The sequence below is a fragment of the Talpa occidentalis genome, unplaced genomic scaffold (genome assembly GCF_014898055.3).
Source record: "Talpa occidentalis isolate TD23 unplaced genomic scaffold, MPIMG_talOcc4v2.1 talOcc4.4, whole genome shotgun sequence".
In the NCBI taxonomy this organism is placed as follows: domain Eukaryota; kingdom Metazoa; phylum Chordata; class Mammalia; order Eulipotyphla; family Talpidae; genus Talpa; species Talpa occidentalis.
This window is the reverse complement of record NW_023604295.1, coordinates 22263543-22291400: the sequence shown is the minus strand read 5'-3', so window position 1 is coordinate 22291400 and position 27858 is coordinate 22263543. Positions and strand designations below refer to the sequence as shown.

The following is a 27858-nucleotide window of genomic DNA, read 5'->3' as shown; positions in this document are numbered from 1 at the left end:
GGAATAATTCAAAATCATAAAATTGTTCATTAAGTAAATATTTAATGCAATCACAATAAAACTGTGATAGACTATTAAAAGTAGATTGGCTTGTTCTAAAGTGAAAGTAGAAAAAAGAGTTCAGGCCTACCTGGTGGCTCAAGGGGTTAAGACCCAACCATTGTAGCATGAGTTCAATCTCCAGCCAGGGACTGCCCACATGGTGCAGCAGACCTCCCCTGACTTGCCCACTGCTCCCCTCAGCAGTGTATTTCAGTCAGTCTGCCTGTTCTGTTTCCCACTCTGCCTCTGGTGAATCCTCTCATCCCCCACAGCTCTGAAATGTACCCTAGATCTTTAATGCATAAATAAATAAATCTTAAAAAAAAAAGAGTTCAAATTTTTCTTAAAAAAACAGTAGTAAGGTATAGGGACTAGTCATGCTTATTCACATCAAAATATACAATTAAACCACATTGAGTAAGTTTGTTATCAGCATATGGATAAACAGCCAATCTAAAAGATAGGACAGAATATCCAGAATGTTTTGGTCATAAAGGAAAAATTATATAATATATATATAGCTTTGATGACTAATATTATGCATTTATATCTTGAACAATGTTTCTGTTCTTTAAAGGGAGTTATTTCATACATGTCTTTCTTTTTAAATATTTATATATAAACCTTTCTAGCAAACAATAATCTCATGCTGAGATTTGTTTTGCAGGTGTAAAAATACAAGCAAACATAGGTAAAGAACAGCATATAGTAAGAATGATAATACTATATTATGTAGAAGAAAATTAGGTGAAATAATGTAGTAAAATTTGCAAGAAACAATAATTGAATACACAATGTAAGCAAAGTTTCCAATATTAGTAAAATATTGGCTATGTGTTGGAAGAAACATAAAAACTTTAGGACTTCAATTTCCAGGAGAAATTACTTTCTTTTATGAATTAGGTAAAATATAGAACAAGCTGCATGAAAAATATTTAATACTTAAAATTTAATGATTCAATGACAAATGACTGAATTAAGCTAATATTTATATTTAATGATTGAATAATTAATGATGGCTTGGTCATTCAACCTCTAAAGTGAATAAGGATAACAGAAAAAAAGGAATCTAAATATTTCTATCTAGATTATGTGTGTATCACTACTGCATCACATTAAATGATGCATGGCTGTGACAAATAGCAAGAATTGATAATGAATTCCCAAAGTTCTAATCAAAGGTTTTAAATGTGGAGGTTAAAATTTTTGAGTATATTTTAACTGATATAAAGTGGTCTAGAGAGCCATGAAATGCATGAGATTATCATGCAAAATGAAAAATTGCTGTTTTCTGCATGGCAGATAAAACCAACAGGTACAACATTTTGAACAAAGTGCAAACATTGTACTTTGTCTCATTTGAATCAAGACTTTTACAGTCTTTCAGAAAATGACATCACTCACTGGCAATGCACCAGTGGTGTTTGAGTCACCAGAACAGCACACCAGTGTCTGTGGCTGCCTTTGTGATGCATGTTCACAGTAGTTCCACAGGGAGAGGAAGGCTCTATTTCACTATTTCTTGTAGGATGATCCTTATGCAAAACTTGCTCTTGAAACACTTATTTCCTTAAAAGTTACTTTCACTTCATCTCCTCTTTCATTTTATATTGAGGAAATCTGGCTGATGTGTCTTTGAAAAACAGATGTGTGTGGAAAGTTATAAAATACTAAACTTTTTTTTCTTGTATAGTTGAGGGAGGGTTACAAATTGTTATGTTTAAAGGGAATTTGGGGCTGACCAAGATAGGAACTGTAACTCTTGATCAAATCAATCTGAAATTTTCGGTTTAGTCTTATGGGTGAAGGCAGGTGGTTAAGTATAGTCTTCATTAATGTTATTCTGCATCAGTTTTCTTCCAAGTCCTGAAGGAGTCCATAAAGATAGTGGTTAGGAATGCAAGGTAATATTTGCAAGCTATCTCTGAATATTTACAAGTTATCTCTGGAGTGTTCTTGTACTGATCAACATCAAAAGCCAATAAATGTGTGTGGCAGCTCATCATTATTATTTCAATATGCAATACAAAAATAGATGAGTAAAAAAAAATAGATGAGTAACAGAAGCATAGATTGTTTTGCATTGTAGAAAATTGTTTTTTTTCTTAGATTGAAAAAGTAACACTATGGTTTTTGAAAAAAAATAGTTACTCTATTTGTTATATGAATTTGATTCCATCAATATTTCCTGATTACATGGTATCATAACATTTTTAAAAACAAAGTAACTATGTGTTCTAAATAACAGATAATGTCAATCTGTTTTGATGGAAAGGGCATAGAAAAGAGATTCATATTATAAGAGCCACATATTTACTGTAGGTAAAATGAAAACATAATAAATGATTTTTAAAATCCTGAGAAAAAATATGTTGAAGGTCCACTGTTTATAATATAGGCTGAATGTTATTTATTAGAATACAAGAAGAATAAATGAAAATCTGAATGAAAGAGACTTAAAATAAATCAGATAAACCCTATCAAGGAATACAAACTCCGAAATTCATGAATATTTTTATTATGGAAACCCAGTAATTTTTCTCTTTAGTCTGAACCTCACCTATAAACTCTACATACCAAAAGTCTCCACTTTGATACTGAATAGGCATTTCAAATTCAATATAAAAGGAACTTGGATTCTAACTTGCCATCAAAGTTGTTACTCTCACCATCTTTTCCTCCTCAGAATCTAGAAGGTCCTTTTTGCCATGGTTAAGGATAAAAGATTTCTTGGAATGATCCTGAAATTGTTTCATCAATGTTATAAATCCTGCCACCTCTGCGCTCAAAGCAACCAGAATAAAGTCACTTCTCATCACTTTTAACTTATCCCTCTGGTTCAAGCTACCTTTCTGTTTTACCTGGCTTATCACAGTAGCCTCTAATCTGGTTTTCCTGCTTACACACTTGAGATCCAGTCTATTCTTAAAACATCCAAAAGACTCGATCAAGTCTCAGCTAAAGGACTACCACTAACATAATAATTCAGGTGAAATGTTTGGCATTATTGCTCAAATTCTCCAATGACCTTCCATGTTACTCAGCAAATAAAAGCAAAAAGAGAATAAAAACAGCTCAGTTCCTTTCAATAGCAACTCTAGATCAGTTCTCTCCTCCTACTCTCTATGACCTATTTGACTCATCTGCAGACCAAATGGCTACTTCTTGAATACGAATTCCACTCCGAGGTCATTTCTTTAGCTTTTGCCTAAAGCCTTCTCCCAAAATATCTATTGGTATAGCTTCTCCGTAGGAGTTTATCACAGTCTTCTTTACTTACCCTACCAAAATTTGCTTTTCATTTTCAAATTTCCTATTTTCTGTAATGTATTTGCTCCTCACCACCTATCACTACACAACATAATCTATATTTTGCTTATTTATGTTGTTTATTGAAACTCTTTTCTCACTAGAATATGAGACACCAGAGAAAAGACTCTTGTCTATTTTGTTTGTTACTGTGTTGCCAGTAACTAGAAGGATATTGAGCATGGCAGGGTTTTCAGTGAATATTAGTTGGATGAATGTTGAAGGACTCTTACTACAGAAGAATCATCTGTGTTTATCACATCGAAAGGAACCCCTGTTTCTGGATGTATACTCTAGGTCTATTTTTAAAAATCTCATAAACTTTAAGAGGGCTTACAAAAATGTTTCTGACCTGAAAATCATGACTGAATTCATAACACAGAAAGAAATCTGCAGCGTCAAAATTTAAAGTGTTTAAATAAATGTGTACATGATGTAACAGTAACTCTAACCATGCCATTATTTAAACATATAATAAAGAATTTATAATCACAGACATAAAATAATTTTAACAAACTCAAGATTAGGAAAAGTATAAGACATCCTTTAATTTTCTTTAAGAGAGCAAGATATTAACAAGGGAAATGTAAAATTTCATTTCTTTGATATTTTTGTGGGGCCACAAAAAAACTTGGGGTAGTCTTGAGGCACTGTCCCTTTGCTAACCATTCCTACAAATCTTTGACAGGGTCACATATAGCTTGATTATTTTCTTCTCTTCTTTTTAGCTGTAATAATAATTTTCAGCTTAACATCCCATGCACATGTTGAACTTCAGTGACTCACATTAATTTTTTAAAATCCAGCTAATTCACCTTCTCTCTTAAGCAGTTTTGTTCATTGACCTCCCACTCTGCTCTATGATAGTAGAATCATTTTGCCTCTCCTAAATAGCCTATGGTTATTTACATTTCTTCAATAGAATCTTCACCTTAGTCTACAGACCCTACACAACCTGAATTTTGCTTGCACTGTTTGCATTTTGTCTCCCCAAATTTATCCCTTATTGCTCTACTCCAAATATATTATGATTCAGTACCACTGCTTATTTTCTGCATTCTGACCACTAACAAATGAAACGTAGCCATTTCTGGTCTTTCTCCTAGAATGCTGTCTCCCAGAACTTGGCTCACTGGCTTCTCAGGTCTCAGTATGAATGATACCATCTTAGGGCAATCTGCTCTGACCACTTATTCTAAAGTCGTTTTATTAAGCTTTATCTCTGAGCATCTCCAGTTTTTCATCATATGAAAACAACCTAAGTACCCAAAACAAATGAGTAGATCAAGAAGACATGGTATGCACATACAGAGGAATACTACTCAGTGATCAAAAAGGATAAACTCATGTTATCTGAGGTTATATGGATGGAATTGGAAGATTATGATAAATGTTTTAAATGAGCCAGAAGGAGAAAGGTAAATACCAGATGGTGTCACTTATATGTGGAAAATAAATAAATAAAATAAAGGGTCAGGCAGAGACAAACATTAAAACCAACTCTTGAATGCTGACCATACAGTCAGCGGAGGAGAGGAAAGGCAGAGGGAGAGGACAGAGTGGGTGGAGAGCACGATGGACTATGATGGGAGACAATTGTGCTTTGGTGGTGTGTGTGCTATGATGACTACACCTGAAGGGAGAGGTCCTATACTTTCAAAATACTAACAAGGTATAAACCAATGTTACATCAATAAAAACCTAAAAGTAATCATAATAACTTATATTCTTCACAGAATATATTATATTCTGATGTAATATCATTTCCCCCCATCTAGTACACAAACACTACAAACTAGAACTCTGTCCTGGTTGCCATTATAAGACCTATAACCTAGGTGATAAATGCTATTGAGTAAATTACATAATTAATTTATCAGTATAATTTATATTTTTATATCTCTTTTTTTAAGATTTATTTATTTTTGCAAGCACTGGGGTATAGGTCAGAAGCATGGGAGGGTGAGAGAGTCCACCAGAGACAGAGCAGGGAGCAGAAAAGGCAAAAGGACTGAAATACACTGGTGAGGGGAGCAGCAGGCGAGACAGGAAAGGCCTGCTGTGCCATGTGGGTAGCTCCCTGGCCTGGCAGGAATCGAACCAGGCCACGGAGGCTGTGGACAGCTTCACAGTGCTGCGCTCAACACATTGGGCCACCAGGGAGGCCTTATATCTCCTTTTTGAAAACCGATCAGGTAAGTTTCTTGAGAACAAAAAGGCTATGTCTTGTTTATATATCCCCAATATGTAGCCTAGAATAAGTTGACTATGGAATAATTATTTTCAAATGGCTGAATCATTATTAATATCCTGACCAGAAGTTCTTATTTTCAAAACACTGCAAATGAACTTTTCTGGAAAATATACTTAGATAAAACCTCAGAATGAATTTCTGAGAAATCAGACACACAGAGTTAACTGGTGCTTTTAATGACTAAGGCATTGTGTCTAATAGAGTAATACTCATGACAAATTATATTGCTTCTCAGATGTTTACCAGATTTCTTGCAGTCAGGTGGAGCCATATCACTTGTTCTGACCAATTCCATCAGTTATCATGAACTGAGACACAAAAAAGAAATGTGCAATTCTGTAGTCTTTCTTGGCCTCAGGAAACAAGGTATATAGAGGGCAGAGACAAGATCTAAATCAAGCCAATGTGAGTTACAGAAATGTCACACAGAGGATAGTTTATCAAAAGAGCTATCTGTATCTTCAAAAGAATCTGAGTAGACAATGGTTTTGTCGAGTTAGTCCACTAATATCCTGAGATTATTATTCCTCAGAAGAATTTAACCTATTCTAACAGCAAAATATCCTCTTTTTACACATACAGAAAAAGCCCACTTACGTACATACAGAAACACAGACACATTTTTTTGGTAATAACAATATATATTTGTACTCTGAACTTAAATTGCATGATTTGTCAGTTTTTTTTTTTTCATAATTGCATTTCTTGGGTACATATACATAAGAAAACTAGGAGATCAATGGCCATTTTCAGTGAAATGGTGTAACCTTGAATGTTTCCATCAAAATCTTGCCTTAATGTACTCACCATATTTTTCTCTACTACGAGATCTATTTTAAAAAACAGTATCACACTTTAGGATTAAGCTCTTTTAGCCATCTAGAGAGAATATATCTTTTACTGGAAGAATCCTCATCTAACCTGAGAAATTCCAAATATTTGACATAAAAGATCTAATTAAGGAATATGGCGATTTCAATTTGATCACTCCTTAGATCTTCTCTTTAGTTGAAAAGAGTCCATCAAGTGCCAGATAAATATTGATTAAATTGGAGAGCTATAAGCATTCAACTAATTTGACTAGGAAATTTTTGATCTTAGGAGAACTTGAATTTTAGGAAAAAAATATTAATTTTTAACCAATAAAAACCCTTATAATTTTGGGGGAAAATAGAACATAAAGAAAAATCTTATAGAACAGAAATATATTTAACCTACATTTGTTATTACAAATATAACAAGTCTGAACAAATGATATAAAAACTATTATCAAGCTGAAATATGAAAATGTAATGCTGTACTCTTAAGTTTATCCAATGGTAAAATATTTTTAAAAAAGATCACTGATCATCATCATGCCAATTAAAAATAAATGGTAGGAGTTTTATTTTTTTAAACAGATGAAAATCATGCTGTCGAAACTTTAAAACATCTTTTAAAAGCACTGATTGGTAAAAAGCTTTCTTAAGTCCTTTCAGTAGTATATTGTAGTCTAAAATACGATAAAGCATAACTTGAATTCTTATGTAGTGAATAAAAGTGAGGATTTTTTTTTTTTTAAATAGAGATCTTATCCCTCTACTCTTGCTTTTGTCTTTAGCTGACAGTTTTCTGTGCTCTTCTCTCGGGCACAGTTTGAAAACGTCTAAGAGGCTATTTGGGCCCACTTTAAGGCTGGCAGATTGTTAGATGAAGATTTTATATACTCTCAAAGCTGCAAGAACCCATATAAGTTTCCGGTCTGCTTTAAGAGTGTCATAATATTCAATGTTAGTCAATGAAAGATATTTCTAGCTACTTATATTAACTATGTTGAAACTGCTACCAATGGCCAATAAGAGAAATATCCTCAAACCAGAAGATCAGTACACAATGTCACCAAACCATACCCCTGATGATAAGGAATACTCTTACTTAGATAAGTAGTCTTCACATTTATCTTGCAAAAAAGAATAAAAGAAATCTAAGTTTTCTAATTTACAAAATGATACTGAATTCTTTCTTGGGAGTACATATCACTGTATGTACTTTATCAAAATATGTCATTAAATTGCTTGGGCCACATATACCCATCATATAAAGTACAGGTTAGCAGGCCATATGCCCTTGTCCATTTCATCAAAGAGCAGATTATCTGAGGCCAATTGTGTGGACTTATCATTTATATTATCAATTTTTAATGTGTGGGGAATAAGTGACTTGAAAGGATTCTTGCAACTAAACCACAGACTGAAGATGCACAAGTATCAATAAGCCACAAAAATAAGACAAATATGATTTTTTTCTGACTATAAAACTTGTAGCTACTGCATTCCAAGGTAGACACCATGACAATGTAATCGTATATCACAAGATTAGCCTTCAAAGTGATCAAGGCTATTGCATGGATTAAATATACTGTGATGAACAAGGGACTACTCCTTACACTGTACTTTGTTGTCTTCATGAATCTTTTCCAGCCCCAACAACCATTTAAACTAAACACTAAGCCAATCTTAGAGTTTTCCATTTTAGAAGACAAAGTATAAAATATTTTTAAAATAATGAAGTTTTTAAAAGCATAGAGATTTTAAAAATAAAGATATGTTAAAAAAGAAATAAGATAAAATAGCTTACTAAAAATGTTTGATCTTTAAAATTTTTTCTTTCATTTATTCTTTTAACATAGACAAAATATTTGTACCATGGTCTATCTATCTATCCATCTATTTATCTATCTATCTTCTTTATAAATACTTCCATGAATTGAGGGTGTGCACAAATGTCTCCAAACAGGTAGTATTAGTCAAAAAAGTTAAGCAACAACAGCCTGGAGTAATGCTGTCCTGCACAATAGCCACTAGGTGTGTGCATTAAGCAGCTAAGATATGGCTCACATGACAGGAAAGTTTCATTTTATTTAATTTTAATTTATTTTGTGTCGAATGATATTTTCTATCAAATACAACTGCAATATTTTGGTAGGATTACATTTTATTTTAGCTGATGAAATTTAGGAAATGAATTGAGCTGTTCCATAAATACAAAATATGCACCTTATTTCAATATTTGAAAGTGAAAATGCCCCATTAATATTTTCATATTGATTCCATCTAGAAATAATACTTGGTAGGCTTAAATATTAAATTGAATGAAATAAAATCTTAAAATTTAATTTTACTGTTTTTATTTTTATTACAGATGTTGATTGCATTATATAAGTAGTAAGTGGTACATTAGGAACATAATAAAAGGAACATTTAAGAGAATAGGAAAGATTAGATTGACAGATAATTTTAAGCTGTAAATTGCATACACATGCACATTAAAATAACATGAAGACATTTCATACATATATTATATATATATGAAGTTGTTTAATGTGACTTGGAATTTCTGCTGCCATATACTGTACACTTGAGTCTCAGAAATGTTGAGTAAAGTGACATCACATTGAATTATAGTAATCAACATTAATTTTATTTCAGAAAATATATTTTTTTAACTTCTATATAAAGTGTAGAGCAAAATAAAAGAAAAAAGAAAGAAGGGAAATATTACATACATTGGCACTTATAAATTAATAAAGAGAAAACAAGGTTTTTTTGTTTCTTACATCATAATACTTTTCAAAAGAAAACTAAGTAATTTATCTTTTCCTCTAAAGGATAACAAATGAACTGGACTGCACAGAGCTCTTTTTTTTTTTTTTTTTATTCCAGCCTACTGACTCAGGAAAACAAATATCCAACTAGAAACTTTACCCATAGAACATAGACAAAATACAAATCCATGTCTGTGCATTGCTTAATTTTCAGTGTCCTCTGTCTCCACTTGCTCTGCCTCTAGAATTCTAACAACAGGTAGAGAAAAGGTAACTGAAGTGGTAAATGATAGCAGGTAAATGCAGCATACTAAAGTATGGTGCATAAACAAGCTTAAATTACAGGAGATTGGTTGCTTCCTTTAAAAAGCTTTCCACCATAGTATTCTATTTTTATAATGGTCCCTGAAGATGAAGTCTCAAATGAGAAACTTCTTTTGAAAAACTTAATACCTGGAAATAGCCAAATTATTAACTATGGAAATGTTTTGAGGTTTTTTTTGGCCTTTTCCAGGTTTTCTATTTTCTCTGATTCATTATTTATATCGACCACAATTTACTACATATGCACATACTTTCTAGAAAAGGGAGGGTAAAAATGTGTAAGTTTATTGCATGGGTAGCTAATGACCATCATAAAATATCAGTATTATGTAAATAATATGTGAAGAAGGGAATATGTGAATAGCACTCATTTGAATGCAGTCTGAAATTATGAAATTTATAAATGTCTACTGGTGGTTCCTATAAACAAATTCTCTAAAATATAAACACGAATATGAACTATAAAGTATAATATCTACTTTGGTAAATATTACAGATTTGTTTTGAAACTGAAGAGTCAAGTATGCATACTGAAAAACAATTTCTCATGACTTCAGACAGAAAATTGGTCTATATTTCAAGGAAAAACATAATCTAAAGCAATCTTTTTATTTATGTTAAACTACAGTATTTTGAGTAATATGGAGGATATATAATTTTTAAAGCTTATTTTCATAGTCAAAAAAACAAAAAGTAAAGTCAGCATAAATCACAAAGTCATTGCCTTTTCTTTCAGAAAAAAATGCTGTTAATTATGATTATATAACAAAAAAAATCCTTTTAAATAACCATTTCTATTTGAGTATGCTTATAGTCTCTAACAGACTGACTTCTCTAGAAAGGTGATGCTTTGCAAAGTTCAAACGCAAGAAAGTAGCAACTATCAAAACAGAAATGAGTATTTCTTCCAAATATTTCTCAGCTCAGGAATCTGCCTCAGCTTTTCAAAAATGTTTCCTAAATGGTGACTTGATCAATATATAAATCAGCTGAGAAATACAACTTGTCTCAGATCTGAAAATTTTTCTAAGAACTATAATTACATCTACAGAACTAACTGTACTGTTAGAGAAAATGGGTAGGTAGATGCAAAATCGATATCAGTTTAAATCTCTTACACCAACCTCTATATGTGGCCACATTTGAGCACCTGCAATTCAATCTAAGATAGGTGAAATATCAAAAGGCAGAGTTAAAAAAATTATAAAACTTTCATTTTCCATTGGTTTTACAAAAGAACAACCTGAGTGTGAAAACCTTACAGATTATACTTCCCATTACATATATGAAGTCAGTAGATATCCTTTCTACCATGTTGTACATATTTTAATTCAAAGAGTGGTGCTTCAGGACTATTTCTATATTTATCTAATGTTCATGAACATCAATCATTTCATTTACCATATGCTATAGCAGGGAAAAATAAACCAAATACTACTAAATGTAAGGTAGATGTAGAGATCAATTATCAATTTAAAATAAATTACAGTTTTCATGCATTCTAATTTCAGTACACAAAGCATTTCTCCAAAGGATGCAAGGCTTTTCTTGCCACTGCTATTGTGGGAAAAGTGTTATCATTAACATGATCTCATTTCATTTATGTGTGACTAGACATAAGGCCTGTGCAAACACATCACTAATACTCTTTCCTATCCATGTCCTTTACCACCAGTCACTGTCTTTATCTGTATCTTAAAACATTCACAGTGTTGCATGCTTATTGATGATTTGGAATTATGTATGCAGAGCTCTCTGCCAATCTTCAGGAATTTGGAAAACCAGATAAGATACAGTCTTGATTTTCTAGTTTATTTGGCATGACATCTACTATATAAAGCTGTTAATACATATAATAACAAGTAGAATGCCAGAGTTTATGTGGCAAGTAAGTAGTTGGAAACTATCCTGGGAAGGCAGTGAAGAGTTTATTTTGACTTGAATGGAAGGAACTTTCCAGAAATGAGTAGAAGATACAGTTTTATAAGAAATAAACATATTTCAGCATACCTGGAATGTAAGGAAAAATCTGGACTAGATTCCAGAGTTGATGAGAACCATTAAGAGTTGATGAGAATCATTAAGAGTGCTGCTCTGTTGTATCTTTAAGATAATTTTCCTGGATGTGGTGTGGTCTATACTGCAATGCCATTTAAGCCTGAATCCAGAAGTTTAGATGCCAGCTGGAATACTTAGTAACCAAGAATAGTCAGCAGCAGTAGGAACAGAAAGGAGACAAATAAAGGTATTTAAAATAACAATGATTATTAAAAATAGAAGGGTATGCAAATGCTTATGGAATACATTGTTAAGAAAACACTTTAAGAAGAGAAAATGAAAGATATAAGGTGTCTTGGAAGATAATATTGCAGTCTATTTTTAAGGGAAATTTGTGAAAATGGGTGCGATATAAAGATCAGGCATTAGTTCATAGGAAGATGGTGGAGTACTGCCTTGGGTTCTTTTCTTTTTTTTTTTTTTTTAAGATTTATTTATACAAGCACTGGGTATAGTCAGAAGCACGGGAGGGTGAGAGAATTCACCAGAGCCAGAGCGGGGAACAGAACAGGCAGACCGATGAATGCACTGCTGAGGGAAGCAGCGGGCATGGCAGGAGAGGTCTGCCGCGCCATGTGGGACCCTCGCTGGTGGCCGGGGATCGAACCGGCGCTGCAGAGGCTGTGGGCAGCTTCGCAGCCCAGCGCTCAACCGCTGTACCACCAGGGGAGGCCCATGCCTTGGTTTCTTGTTGAGGAATCATCGGAGGGAGGAAAGGATCATTTGAAAGCAAATCAAACTAAAAAACATAAACCAAGCTTCATTGATAGTTTGATCAAAAGGTAAAAATTGATGGTGGGTTAAGAGACCTGTATCCATTTTTTAAAAAAAAATCAGTAACGTGACTGATTTATTACATTTCCAGGACAAGGGAGAAAGACTTCAATTGTCTCTGAAAAGTCCAAGATGAAAGAGCTAGGTCCTGGGATCCTTTCCCTGTACATTGGTATTTCATAAATCAATTTCTCTTGTTTAATTCAGATAGAAAACTTCGCCTGGTTGATTGTGGGTGTTCTGTTTGTTTGTATCCTTGCATTTTACCACAGTTGCTTGCTTAAATGGCATAATTTGCTTCTAATTATCTTAAATATTTTAAAAATATTTCAAAATATTTTATCTAAGTTTCAATAAGTAAGTTTTAAATGACATGATGATAAATTAAAAAAAAAAATCACAACGGTGCTCACCCACCATGAGCAGTACAAAGAACCCTTTCTGACATTCTCAGTCTACATTTCACTTTCATAAATACTCTTTTTCTTAACATCCTGTTCCTTCTGGATATATAATGTATCAAAATATATGCTAATATTTTTATTTGTTTAATGTTATTTTTTCCTTACTAGGCCATCCAGGAAGGAAGGACTGAGTTGTGTTTTTCAACCTGTGAACACAGATCTCCCGACCCACCAGTTACCAGGAGCTTACAACAGGTGCTTATCAACTGGTGTGGAATTGATAAATGAAAAACAAATGACTGAGATAAGACTGATTTGTATCCTAAAATTTAAATTAAATATTTTTCTGTTTATGGTTTGGTGAGCTTCAGTTCTTTGCATACTTGGAAATAATAGTTCAATTCAGACCCTTGAAGAAAACCACGAGTACGAATGGAGGAAATTTTAGTTTTATATTCTGGGGTCTTAATCCAAATCATTGCTCTTAAGTCACAAGAAAATTGTAAATCACCTACTACCAACTTTTTCCAAGAACTGACAAAGATATTGATATCTCCTTTTTTTTTTAATACAACAAAGAATACCAATGGGCCATATTAATAACAGAAAGACAAATAAGGAGGCAACATAGTATAGGAATTTATGATATCCTTTATAATGTCCAAGCACAGGAATAATACTGACCACACTGATTCACACTCTTTCAAAGAAAGGATTCCAAAGATTTCTCCATTATGTGACTTGATTCATTTCATTATTCAAAAAGGGAGGGGGAATGGGCAAAATCTCTGTGTTGCTCCTTGAATGAAAGGCAATTTTCCATACTTGCCTGAGTCAGCCAACACTCAGTTGGTCTCACAATCATCTATGGACAAAATATCTTTCTCTCTCATTGACTTTACTGAGTATCTAATTTTAATGCAACACAAGCCATATTTTTTTGTATCCACAGCAGAATGTCAACTTTGATCAAGGTCTAGGCCTACTCAACAACTTTTAAAATGCAAATCTAATCATGTCTTATCATCATTTCTCATTCATTTTAAAGTCCTAAATCTTTCATGAGATGTTGTTCAGCTCTCTGTCTGTTTTCAACCTTACTTAGCACTTCTCACCCCTTAAAGCATTCAAGCTGGGTTGCTTTGGCCCCTTAGCCTGTCAAGCTTCTCTTCTTCTGGCTTTTGCCCAGGCTTTTGTGCAAATCTGACTCTTCCTCCCCTCTATGGCCACACAGGACTAACACCTATTGACTCTTAAACCCATTTCAAGTTCATTCAGCAAGTAATTTCTGAGCAAATAATATGTAACAAGGGTTATTTTAGGCTTTGCAGAGCTAGACACTAATAAAACATTAGAAATAGGAAAAATACTGGTATGGTCACTGTAATGCAGAGAATTTTTAAAAAGAGAAGAATTGTGACATGTGGCCCTTTAGACTGGATAAACATGAATTATCTTTCTGAGGAGATATTTAGACAAGACTGGAGCAAAAGGGAATAGCCTCACAAACATTAGGGACAATGAAGAATAAATATAAAAGCTATAAGATGAGAATGAGATTGGTATGTATGTGTATGAAGAAGGAAAGAAAATCATTTTGAGATAAACTAGGAAATATAGACATAAAGGTACAGATGAGGTACTTATTCTTGCAGAGTTTTGCTAAACAGGGCAGGACAGAAGTGTGAATTTTATTCTAAGTGAATAATGGGCAGTCACTGGAGGGTGTAAAGCAGAAAACTTAACTGGTGTAATCTGTTTTAAAAAGATAATCTGACTTTGCAGCGTAGAGAATGAATTATAGGTAATGAATAAAGTGAAAGAGGAAAATAATATAATAAGTTCAAGGAGACTTGGCTTCATTTAAGAAAAGGGAAAATGGAAAACAGACAGGCTCAGGATGTATGTTGGAACAATTCAGTAAGAGAAGCAGATGAATTGGATATTGAGCATAAAAGAGATAAGAATCAGCAAAAAAATCTATAGTTTTTTTTTTTCCTTGGTCACTCATGTGATGGCAGTTCCAATGTCATACTACGCAATGTGTAGTATTGTGTGACAAGATGACTCTTTGGGTTAGAATCCTAGTCCCTGCACTTACCAACAATTTTATAACTGTTATTAAGTTCTTTAGCTTCTCAATTTATTTCTGCATTTATAAAAGTAGAGAAAGAGCAACTTTACAGAGGGTTAATGTGGTAATTTAACAATGTAATCCATGTAAACTATTTAACACTGCTTTTGACATGAACGTGGCTATTATTATTATGATTGTTGCAGTTATTTCTATAAACTAGATGTGGAAGACCAGGAAATATATAGGCATGAGAAAATCAACATTAAGTTTGAGTTATTCATCAGATAGCTATCTGGTGATGTCAGTAGATAGAAGCACATAATCGGCTTTGGAGTTCTGAAGAACAGTAAAACCTGAAGATAAATTCTGGAAGTCACTTCCATAGAGAGGACTTCAGAGCTGAGCATGACGTTCCCTAAGGAGATAATGTAGAAAAAGGGAAAAGAGCCAAACATTCTGTTTCATGACACTTCACGATTTAGAGATTAGGGGACCAGAGGAAGCACCAGCAAAGGAAACTGAGTAGCAGACAGTGAAGTAGGAGGAAATCCTGGGTTGATGCCACAAACAACATGCATAGGACTAAATGTGCCTCATGGTATGGGGAGAGAAAACATGGCAAGAAGGGAAGTGACCGAGGGATTTGACAACTTGGGTCAATGGGAATTTTGAAAAAGCTTTCTCACTAGAGTATAAAAAATGGAAACCTGAATGTCATCTCCTCTAGGTAACATTTTTCTGAGTGTCTAGAATCGATTCTCTTACCTCTCATTGCGCTTGTCATTTCTCTAAAATTTATCATATAGATACTTATAAAGAAAACCAATGTTGCAATAAATCATTGCATATTCAAAAGGCATTATTTGTGCATTAGCCATTTATTCACTATATTCCCTAATAGCTAGTAATCTACTGGACAGCAGGGAACACATATTTTGTTTTTCACAATATCCTTAATAACTGCAAGAATGCCTGATGCATAGTATTGCTTAATTTATATTGAATAAATAAGTGGCTAAAATGATAAATTAACAGATAACCCTACTTTACTGCACCTAAGACATTAAAAAAAAAAACAAAAAACTAAAAAAACTAGGCCTCCACGGTGGCTCAGCGGGTTGAGCACAGAGCTATGAAGCTGTCTGCAACCTCTGCAGCGTGGATTCAATTCCCAGCCAGACAGGGAGAATCCCACATGGCACGGCAGACCTCTCCTTTCTCGCCTGCTGCTCCCCTCAGCAGTGCTTTCGTTCTGTCTGCCTGTTCTGCTCCCCACTCTGTCTCTGGTGAATCCTCTCACCTTCCTGTGCCTCTGGCCTATACCCCAGCTATTGCATAAATAAAAAATAAATCTTTAAAAAAATTTAAAAATTTAAAAAAATCTAACTTATTTTAACTACTAATTCCATATTGATTGAACTGATAGAGTATGCATTCATTCTGTTCTTCCAATTTTTCTTTTCATATCACATCACAATGTATACACAAAGTGATAATCATATATTGTTATAAAATATTAAATAGAATATGAATTTTTATTTTTACTGAGTATTTTTCTTATTTTTTATCACTCATAGATGTATATAATAAATATTATATATTAGATAGCACATTACACCAAAGTTACACTGAAGAAGTATAAGACTGAATTATTAGGGCTATGGAGAGCTTGAAGGGATAACCAATAATTTGTTAGTATGCAGAGTCCTGTATTCCTTTGCCTTTATTATCAACACTATTAGCAGGTTTTTGATTTTTTATCACCACCAATAGAATTTCCAATACAATAATGGTAATAGTACAATTCCTAAGGAAACCACAAAAGGATCTTGGTGCAGGAACTAACCTGATCTACTGTCATTTGTCTGATAATAGATTAACATTCCATAGACAAACTAGTCACAATTATCAACAAATCCCATTAATTATTTCTAATAGGACAATGATAAACAAAGTTGGTTATTAAAAGTAATATGTAGTAAAATTAACAAAAGCTTGTTTTAAATCCCACCGCCTGGGCCTGGGATTACAAAATAATCTAAATGTAATTCTACAAATATAGGTAGATGGGCTAATACATTATTATTTTATGGGTGGGTTGTGTAGACATTGTTTCCATAAAAAATATTAACTTAGATACTTCCACAAATTAACAAAACTTCTACATAAATATCAGTACATTTGAAACATTTAAAGTGATATTTTTTTCTGAAATCACATGGTACTAGAATTAGGAATGCATAACTGCATCTAAAAATACATATTAAGATAAACTTAACTTTTGAATTTACATCATATAAAAATGATGTATTTATCTACATTAGATCCACACAAAAGGATCTAAATTTTCTTTCTTCTCTAAAAGCAACATAAATTTATTCTAAATGTACAGATGAGGCTGAAACACATTTTAACACCAAATTAATGTACTATTGCACTTTTGAAGTCTGACAATATATTATAATTTGGATAGTTCATATTTTTAAAGATATTTGTTGTAAAATATCTCTTACTAAATAATGATAAATTCATTTCACATTCCCTTCCCATTCTTGTCCATACGTACACATTTATCCTATTTACAAGATAACATTTAATATTATTTTTCCATTTTAAAGATTTATAATAAAAGCATTTCCTACTAAGTTTCCAATATATTTTATTATTACATACTAGTTTAAACAATAATTCCACTTTTGTAGTTTAAACTTATAACCACCACAGCAGATATAATGATCTAAAACACATTATCACAATAGCATTATTTGAAATAAAAGATATTACCAATCAAAATTACTCTACCAGGCAAATTATCCTTGAGATATGAAGGAGAAATAATTTTCCCAACAAAAAAGTATAATTCTAACAATTATTTGAAATAGAATTTAAGGTACTGTGCAAAGTTGGATTAATAACAAAGGACAAAGAAAATATGGGAAGAGTTTACCTTAAAACTGGCTGGGAACAAAAGGTGTGGCTAACACAGCAAAAATTTGTCTCCCTATTCACTGAAGAAGTGTAAGACTGAATGAATTAATAGGGCGACAAAGAGCTTTAAGGTGTAACGAGTAATTTGGAGTTAGTATGCAGAGTCCTGTATTCCCTTGCCTTTATTATCAACACTATTAGCAGGTTTTTGTTTTTGTTTTTACACCACCAATAGAATTTCCAGTACAATAATAGTAATAGTACAATTCCTAAGGAAACCACAAAAAGATCTTGGTACAGGAACTAACCTGAGCTACTCCTAAATTTTTCAGAGTAATGCTATCATGAATGGTACTTTTTATTCTGTGCTACTTTCACTTTGCAATGAAAACATTTTTCAACATTTTTAATACTTTTAACTGGAAACTTGGCTGCAAGACAACATATGAATTTTAGGACTGAAACATCATTTTTTTACTTATTGCTAAATCAAACAAAAAACTTACAGTATCTCTCCTTTGAGGCAGCAAATTCAAATCAACACTAATTACATTGCCTATTTCAAATATCCTGACATTTTCTGCCAGTTATCTGAGAGCAATATTTCTTCGAATTAGCCAACTTATATATTACACTCCGAAATTCATTTCCTTTACACCAAAACATCCAAGTCAAAACACAGCTCAGGATTGTCTTCTGATGTAGGATCAAATCTTAATTCCTATTTAATTTTCAACAGTCTCCTAACAGCAATCTAAACAGCAATACTTCTGAATCTCACACCCAAGAATTTTGGCTTACCTTTTCACCATGAAGGAAATTATTAACAACAAAAGTTTTATGCTTCTTTTTTTTTAAAATTGCATTTCTCTGCCAGATGAACTGTTGATTTACTCATAGTATACTACACAGGCAAAGTATGCTAATATGAATTTATCTTTCATGAATTAAATATATTTAAATACCTTCTCACAAGTCCCAACACATGTTTTAGAAAGAAAGTAACCAGAATTCATCTGTTCTAGAACTAACATCGCAGAAAGTTTCATTAACAAAGTTTTAGACTTTATTCTGTTGAAAGGAAGACTACAAAGGACAACTGATTCTTAAATCTGACTCTAATTGTATGGTGTCATCAAGAGGAACAAAGGAGACAACTAAAGTTTAAATCCTAGATTGCAATAGAACCAAAACAAACACAGCAAAATCATTCATCATCAACAGCACTGCTTGTCATTATGAGAAGCAAGAAATTGAGTTCTTCATTTTTTTGTTGTTGTTGGTTAATATGTTCTACAATCCAATCACTTAGAATTTATCATTTAAAGATAGAATATGGACATAAACATAGGATTCCTATGGAATCATTAGCACTCAATATGTAAAATACAAGCAGAATAAGCAGAACTTAAATCAAAGCAACAACAGTTAATTTTACAATGTGAACCTAACCAGTAACAGAGTAAGATGTAGCCAAAATATTTTTTAAGGGAAATTGGTACATATGACAAATGGTTGCTTAAGTCCTAAAAAATTATGTTATTACTATGTGGCATTAAATTAAAATTTTTCAACCTGTTCACAGGTCACATGATTTTCAACTCTAAAACTTCAGAAAAAATGAGAATAGTAGTCAATAAAAACAATCTTGCTTTGCAAAGTGCTATAATTAAAATTAAATGTATGAAAGAAATTTAAGATCCTTTCATTAAAATGTTACACAAGAAATAAATAACACTCTGAAATATTTAAAAGAGATTAAGAGATTAATGTGAACATCTCTTTACACAAATTCCAACACAGAGAATTTTCATTGGTGGCATGACACTCTCCCTTGTCCACTAAAAATTATAGCAACATCTGAAGCAATGAATGATTAGAAACTATGGGGTTACTAATATTCCTTGAACAGTGTTACAGAAATATTTTATACCTTCATTGAGACAGTGTATACATCTCATCCACCAACTACAAATTCAAAATAGCAATCCAGAAAATGATCAAGATTTCACCTTTGCATTGCTAAACTATCTCCTCATCCAAGACAAACTTGACTGACGAAATTATTCTCTTTGTTATGTTTTGACATTAGTATGAAAATAACATTATGATTGCATAGAAGGAGTTAGAATAATAACTAGCACAAAAGAAAGAAAATAAACTCTCAGTGGCTAAAATATATATTGTTAGTGATTATCATAGAAGCAATATAAATTGAATTCTTTTTTCAAAATATTGTGGAGTAATTAATGAAAAAGTGAGATACTTCATTGTGTAAAATAACATATAATTTAAATCTATATAAGTATACAGTATGACTTAAAACAATGAGATAATTAAGATTAAAAGAAGTAAAATCTTTTGTGATGAATTATAACTTTAGCAAATACTTTTATTTAAAATACTACAAAGCTATCTTATTAAATGATACAGTAATTTTACTCCTCAAATTGTGATGATACTGTAAATAATAATACTATACAAGTAGAAGAGCAAGTTTTTCCTGTAAAAGTAGTTGTAACATAAAGCTGTATTCTTGTTTCAGAGTACTTGGTAAGTCATTTTGCAAAAAATATCTATCTATAATTCAAAACAAGAATCTATAGTTCAAAACAATTTAATTTTGTTTTGCATATGAATACATTATTGAATTGAGCTCTTTGTAACTTAAGAAATCAACACATATTTTTCAATTCAAATCATTCAATCAAAATATTTTATATGAAATATTTCTAGAAATTGACAAATTAATTAAAAAAATCTCCCTACTTCAGAAATCATTCACCAAAGCCAGTCAGTCCATACACATATTCTTAAAGAGAATATAAATTTGCTTCTAAGTGCAGAGGAAACCTTAGATTAATTTATAACATTGTTCAAAAGAAATGCAGAAAGAAAACTTGTTCACCAACTAATTCTTCAGAAACAACCTGCCATTATTGGCTCCCCTAGTTCTATAAAACCAAACCAGGAAGAACAATGTTCACCAATACGAATAATTTTACCTCTTTATTTTTAAATCTCAAAATTACCCCTGTCTTTCACCAGGTGATTTATGATCAGGGATAGCACTCACTGAAAATTCCAAAACTTTTGGTTCAAACAAAGTCAATAATCACAGAATAATGGGTTAAACAAAGCTAAGCCAAATAAATAAATCAAAACTGTCATATACTTTATGAATAAATGGTGAAAAAATAAATTTCTTACCAAGTACCCCAAGTCGATAGTTCACTGTGATGACAATCACATTGCCATAACTTGCCAAGACACTTCCATCATATAAATTTCCAGTTCCTTCCATATATGAACCACCATGGATATACACCATCACTGGTTTGGGACCCCCACTATCTCGAATATCTGAAAAACAAATGGTTGACAATTGTTCTTACCCTCAAAAAAACACATAATGAATAAAAGAATAATTTACTTCACTTTAGGGGCAAAAAGGAATGATTTTAACAGAGTTCTTTAATTTGCTGTTTTTGTGAAAGTGTTTCTTAAGCAACATATTAAAAGTTATTATGGGAAAAAAAAGCAGTAGACCCATTGGTTTCTATATAAAATTTTGTCTAAAATTATAGACTGCATTATAAAACCTAGACAAATTGAAAGTAGATTTGATTTTTAGTGCTTTTTTATTGATTACTGCTGACAGTAGAAATAAAAAAAATAATAGAATGATAATCATTCCAAGAACTACTATTTAAAAATTGTTATGTACTTCACGTGAAATTTATGTACCATACAGTAAAAACAATTGTATCACTGTTATTATGAATAAGATATTCTTTTTCTTTACTGTAAAGATTTGTATCATATATACATCAAATGTATCATATTATTTGTTCCAATTTGTGAATGTAATTACGACATTGTGTTGTATGTTGCAAGAAATTTAATTTCATTACTTACTATTAGAGTAATGTTTAGGCTGTAAAATCATACATTTGTACTGCTGTTTATGTATTTAGGGGACTGTCATTTTATTTTATTTATTTATTTATTTTTAAAGATTTATTTATTTATTTATACAAGCACTGGGTACAGTCAGAAGTGTGGGAGGGTGAGAGAATTCACCAGAGCCAAAGCGGGGAGCAGAACAGGCAGACTGATGAAATATACTGCTGAGGGGAGCAGTGGGTGCTGCAGGAGAAGTTTGCGCACCATGGGGGACCCTCCCCCAGCGGACGGGGATCAAACCAGCACTGCAGAGGCTGCAGGCAGCTTCGCAGCCCAGTGTTCATTCGCTTTGTGACCGGGGAGGCCCGAGACTGTCATTTTTAAATGATAGTTTTCGTTTAATTTCTGGTCATCTGCTCTTTCCACCTAATCATACCTTTTGAAAGAAGAAGAGAGACTAAAATATATTTTTCATCTCTGCATGTAACTATTGTACTATTCTTAGCTCTACTTTGTTCTGATTTTTCAGAAAAAAATTGCTTTTCTAAGATACTTATGTGATTTTTGACAAAGATCTAGAAATAACATGTAAGGGAAAACATAAGACAATATTAATTGATATTAAGATATAATAATTTCAAAAGAGGCTAAACTGTATATTGTACATGGTTTTAACTTATATTAAAATACTCTACATGCTATATATATAAATAAAAATATTACTATTATATAATAACCCATGTTTTTTATGCCCACAATTGAAAGAAAAATTTCATCAATATAATATTCTTTTGTGTCACTATTGAGGGTCATTCAAAACTAAAGTGTTTTCTTGCTTTTGAAATTTTTTTGAAATTGACTCTCCTACATCTTTATAGAATATAAATTCATTTTAAAAAGTTAATGATTATTTACAGGCTGCTTTACATTTATTTTATAAAGGAAGGGTAATATAAATGCCTTGATTTTTTCCTGTTAATAAAATGACTTCTTAATTAGAAAATTATTTTAGGATCAGGAATTATAACTCAACTTCTTTGCCAAGATTTTCAAGTTAGGGAAATGGATCATTGCAGAATTTAGAGCATTTTTTAAAAAAATATTTTTAATTTGACTTAATACCAATGTTTAAATTTACTCCCCCCAACAACAAAGCACATGAGAAAAGTCTCTTAATTTTTAAGTGGTGAAGAGAGGATACTCTGACATTAAAAACCAACCTCTAGATACCGCTACATTTAGGGGGAAAATTTAAACTTATTTTTTCATTATATCCTTGGGAGGTAAAATGATATTCATTCATTTGTAAAGATTTGAGGCCTTGTGGAGATGTTAGATTTGCAGAGAAAACAACCCTTTTGATACTGTTAAGCTATCCTCCTTAAATGCCTGTTTGCTGCATACAGTTTTAGGTTATTTTTCTAGTATGGCTGGCACAGAAGAAGCAATAATAAATTATTAAACTGAAATCATTAACTGACTGTTCACAGCAGACACTGTACTCTGCTAATTGTATGCTTGGAGGTAGCACAGAGGGAGGCTGTTTCAGAATTCTTCTTTAATTAAAATTACATAGAATTACAAAGCACCAACTGTGAACAGTAATGAAATCTGGGTAGAGCCATTCTGTTCACCTGGAAAACAATACAGGCACACATTGAGAAGACTTGCCACATTTTTATATCTAATAACAGAGCAAAGTGGGTATTTTCAGAAAGGACTGAAAAATATGACAATAGATTCCAGGAGATATTTTAAGTGGTATCTCTTTATTTTTCTTTGAAAATTAGACTTGAAAGCATTTTTGAGTATTTGGGATGATTCTAATATTTAAGTTGTTTTTTCAGATTCCTCAGAGATCTGAGTCTTGCCTAAAAAACTTATCATGTGAACTAATTCTTTTTCCGGAAGTTGCACTAAATTCTAATGCTGCACACTGGAAAATAATTATTTTTGCTTGAAGTAACCCTGAAGTTAATATTATATGGAGCATTAATTACCAAAATAGTAAAAATTATTGCACATAGCAACCCTTACTATTGCTAATAAAGTTTGGAGGAATGCTGTATTTTTATTACAGAACAATTGGAATTCTTTGGTATTGTTTTATTAGAGTGGTCCTTCTTAAACTTTATTTTGATAGTGGTTTATCGAAGAGGCCTATCTTAGACCATACTTTTCTTCATAGTCTAAGATCTATTTAACATTAAAAAAAGTTTATATGTATATTTGCTTTGATTTTTAAAAGAACGAGAATCATTAGAAGTGAACCCAATATATCAGATAGCCTACTATCTGCTAATGCCATCATTTTAATAATTAAATGATGTCTTTAATATAATGACAGTAGATGTATCTTATTTGTTTAATGAGCTTATTAGACTCAAGTCATCCTTGTTGCCCTTTTCGAGTATTTTTCCCTGGTTAAAAAAAAAGTAGATGTCATCTAAGATTTTGGGTTTTGCTCAAACTGCCACTGACTTTATTAAGACCAAAGAACATTCTCACAGACTAAAACACTAGCACAGGTCCACTGAGCATATGGATCTGAAAAGAATGGGGTGGTTAGTAGGTATTCATGATTATTTTTCTTTTATTTTTTTATGGCAAATTATTTAAGTTTTTGAAAATAAAACAATGCAAAACTTGGAATCTGAGTAGATGCTCTGATGTTAAATTTTAAGATCTATTATATCTTTCTGATAAACTAAAATTTAAGCCTGCGTAGCAATTGTCACTGTATCTAGAGCAGTTAATGTAGAATTATCTGCTAACTCTACTCATTTATGAAATTATCATTCAGAGCAAACAAGGAAATATAGAGGTGTTGTCTGAATTTGTGGTTGTGAAAATGGACTTAAAATCAAAGGTAGTTTTTCTTAAATAATATACAAAAATCGACAAGAGCAATTTTTTAGAAAGCTCTCTGTAAGATATAAAACTAAGTTGATATTAGAATATTAATGTTAGGGTATTCATCACACAATATTTTTTTTTTAAATATCTCAAATTCTCAAAAAAAAAAAAAACTGGTAGAAATGTAAAATGTTCTTTAATCCATTTTTATCATTTCATATTAGTGTTTTTTAGCTATTGAAATGGCCTGTACTTTATGCAGTTCTTTTTGGTTATTATAACACACAAAGTGAGAAGTGATATAATTATGTTTGTCCTAAAGATGACAAACAAATAAAGCTAAAGATGCAAAGGGGAATTAAAAGTGAAGAATAAAGCTCCACTGAGAAGACCTGGACTAGTTTCAGTGTATGTATGTGGGGGCACAATCCAGTCTTGTCTCAGGTATTTTCTGAGTACAGACGAGACAGGGAACTAGAAATCAGGTAAGATTGAGGTTATCAGCAAATGATGGTGAATTTCATAGAAATGACAAGATAATTAGACATCTGTCTGAAGGAAAGGTGACTTTATCAAGTAGTTTGTATCTGCTGATTTTTTCTCCAGTGATGTTGATTCAGGTTTGGAACAAATGTGAAATTGACCTTGATTTTCTTTATACAACTATAAAATAATTACAAAAAAGAATTGAACAGAGAGGATGCTCAAACTTTCCTACAAAGGTTTTTTCCCTCAGGAATATTTGAATTATTTCTTCATATATTCTGAATATTTATCCAAAACAATACAGCAGAATAGACTGAATTTAAACTGACTGCTTTGATATTCTCCATAGAGAATTTTTTCCATATTTAAAAATATTTATTGATTTGAAAACTCTTGTGGTTGACTTAGTGCTTACCTAGATATTATCTGTTATTTTAACAGGTGTAAGGTGCTGTTAATGGCTATTTAAAAAAGATAAATATGCTTCAAAATAGATTTATAAAGTGTATTTACATTTACAGGGCTTAGCTCACTATGGATGGTGAGAAGTATGTTTTGTGATCATGTAATTATCTTACTTGACACTGTTTAACCAAAAGAAAAAAGGAAAAGAAGCACATTAAATTAGCAATCAAAATATTTTTTAAATAAGAAAATGGTATAAAATAACCTTCTGAGTACTTTGGGAAAAATTGGAGTTTACAAAGCCACACACTAATAAGCTTAGTTAACATGCAGATAACAAATATCTAGGAGTTAAGGATTTTTTAGAGAATTCAGTAAAGCCGAAGCCTGCAAGTGAACCAGTCTTAAAACAAAACACATGTTCTCAATCAATAAATGTTCTGAATGTTTGAATACTTGAGGTTCCCAAGTTTTAAAAATATATGCATTTTTATATTATAAATTAATTTTTGTTATTTAGCACTCAAAATAATAATACTTGGGTAAGTATAATGGTTTATATTAAATATTAATGACAGCTTTATGTTTTATCTTTAATTCACTGCTGGGGTTCATGGTAAACAAATTTTTAGTCAAATGTTATAAATTGGATTTAATCAAAAAAATTCTTAAATATTATAAAAATATTAACACCATGTAATTTTAAATTGTCAATGCTTCACATCTATAATTTTCTTAAATATATCTCAATAAAAGCAATTTAATTTGTTTAGTAAAATTCATTCATTTATAGTTGTAACTCCTGGAACTAAAGCTTCTGCTTACTTGTTTATGTATTATTTTATTTTGGAAAACTTTTCTTACTATTTTACTTAATATCTATCTATAAGAGATTTAATTTCTAGGTTGTGGGGATTACTTAGAAACACGGGATTATATTAGTCAAACCTATAAGAATTATAACTGGGGAAGCTCACAAAAAATACTAACTGGAACCAAGATGAACTGAAAGAATCAAGAGTCTTTTATAGATATTCAGTTACCACCAGGTAAAGGTACACAATGGAATGATAAATTTAAAATCTATCTAATGAATAATTACATGTAAGATCATGTAATAAAAAGTTGATAAGAGAAAAATAATTTTGATATTATGAAGCATAACATTTATCACTTACAGTCATCAATACTTGAAAACCAGAAATCTTCATCTGTTAATCTAGAATTTATATGCCCTCGAAATTAAAGGATATTCATCTAATCTTGTTTTAAAAAACTAACAATTGCAACAAAAATACCATAATGAGCTCAGTATACTTAAATGATTATACAGTGTTTACTATTGTTATCTAAATAGGTATAATGCCTTTATCATCTAAACAATTTCATTTATGTGCTATTTAAGCACCAGAAATTTTCTGAAACTAAATTATATTGCTTAAGAAACACTTTCTATCAGCTTTTGTCCTTTATTTTATTGGGTGGGGGCTCTTTTTAAACAAATATCAAACTAAAAATAAACACATTTTAATATTGGGTAAAATATTTACATTTTACAGATTAGAATACATGCAAATGGGTACAGAGAGACTACAGGGGGGTGATTGTTAGTTCAAAGAATATGGACAAATATTAGTCAAAACGTGGGATGAAACATATCAAAAGTCAGTTCAAGAAAACAAAAATATGCCCCTCTTTTTAAAACATTTTTAATGGCTGGCATCAAAATGTAAAACTTAACATTCATTTAAAAATTTTTTAAATGTATATTTATATGTACAACAAGCAAGAAGACAAAACACATCAAAAACGGGAATTAAAAACAACTTTTCAAAAAAAGACAAGAAGTAAAAAAATAGAAAAGGGTGGAAAAAGTGACTGAGGTCCTTGTCATGCAAATATATTTGGTGGAAAAAAAAATACCTTCATCTTCAGCACCGTCATTATCACCTAAATCATCTGTCTGTTTCTTTGTAAGGGGACCTAGGATTGAGAACGGAGAAATGGAGGGAAAAAAAAAGACAATTCAAGAATAAACAAGACTGAGGGGAAAAAAATATATGTAAATACTAAAATTCTCAAGGTATTTTCAAAAAGAGCGGGGAATGGTTATGTCAAAGTTGATTATCTATTTTGTTTAAGAAAAAAATACCTTTCCCCAAAATATCTCATAGGAGATTTGGTTTGTGAATATATCCAGCATAAAAAATACATTATGGTTTGAAACTCAAGTCATAAACCAAGGAAATGATTTTTTTTTTAAATACCCACAGTGTACAAAAAAAGTAAACAATTTTATTAGCTGAAGGAACTCAATTTATTCAGTGTCTTTTCTAATTTAAATTGGTGACAACAATAAAGAAAGTAGGCCAGACTCATTCTTTAATTTGGGACGATATAATAACATCAGGGAAAACTGAAATATAAACATTCTTCGGGTGTTTTTTTCTTT

At 31.7% G+C, this 27858-nt stretch overlaps 1 protein-coding gene across 3 annotated transcripts in view; it reads right to left on the bottom strand.

Moving 5' to 3' along the window:
- The window catches only part of NLGN1 (neuroligin 1), an 882121-nt gene that overhangs the window by 422827 nt on the left and 431436 nt on the right, over positions 1–27858 (bottom strand). For 2 of the 3 annotated variants that reach the window (XM_054700369.1, XM_054700368.1), the window contains exons 4-5: positions 27330–27389; positions 20964–21116 (exon numbers count right to left, since the gene is read on the bottom strand). In XM_054700369.1, coding sequence (XP_054556344.1) covers positions 20964–21116; positions 27330–27389 — 213 coding nt within the window. The remainder of the gene's footprint in view (positions 1–20963; positions 21117–27329; positions 27390–27858) is intronic. The other variant, XM_054700371.1, reaches the window with a different exon arrangement.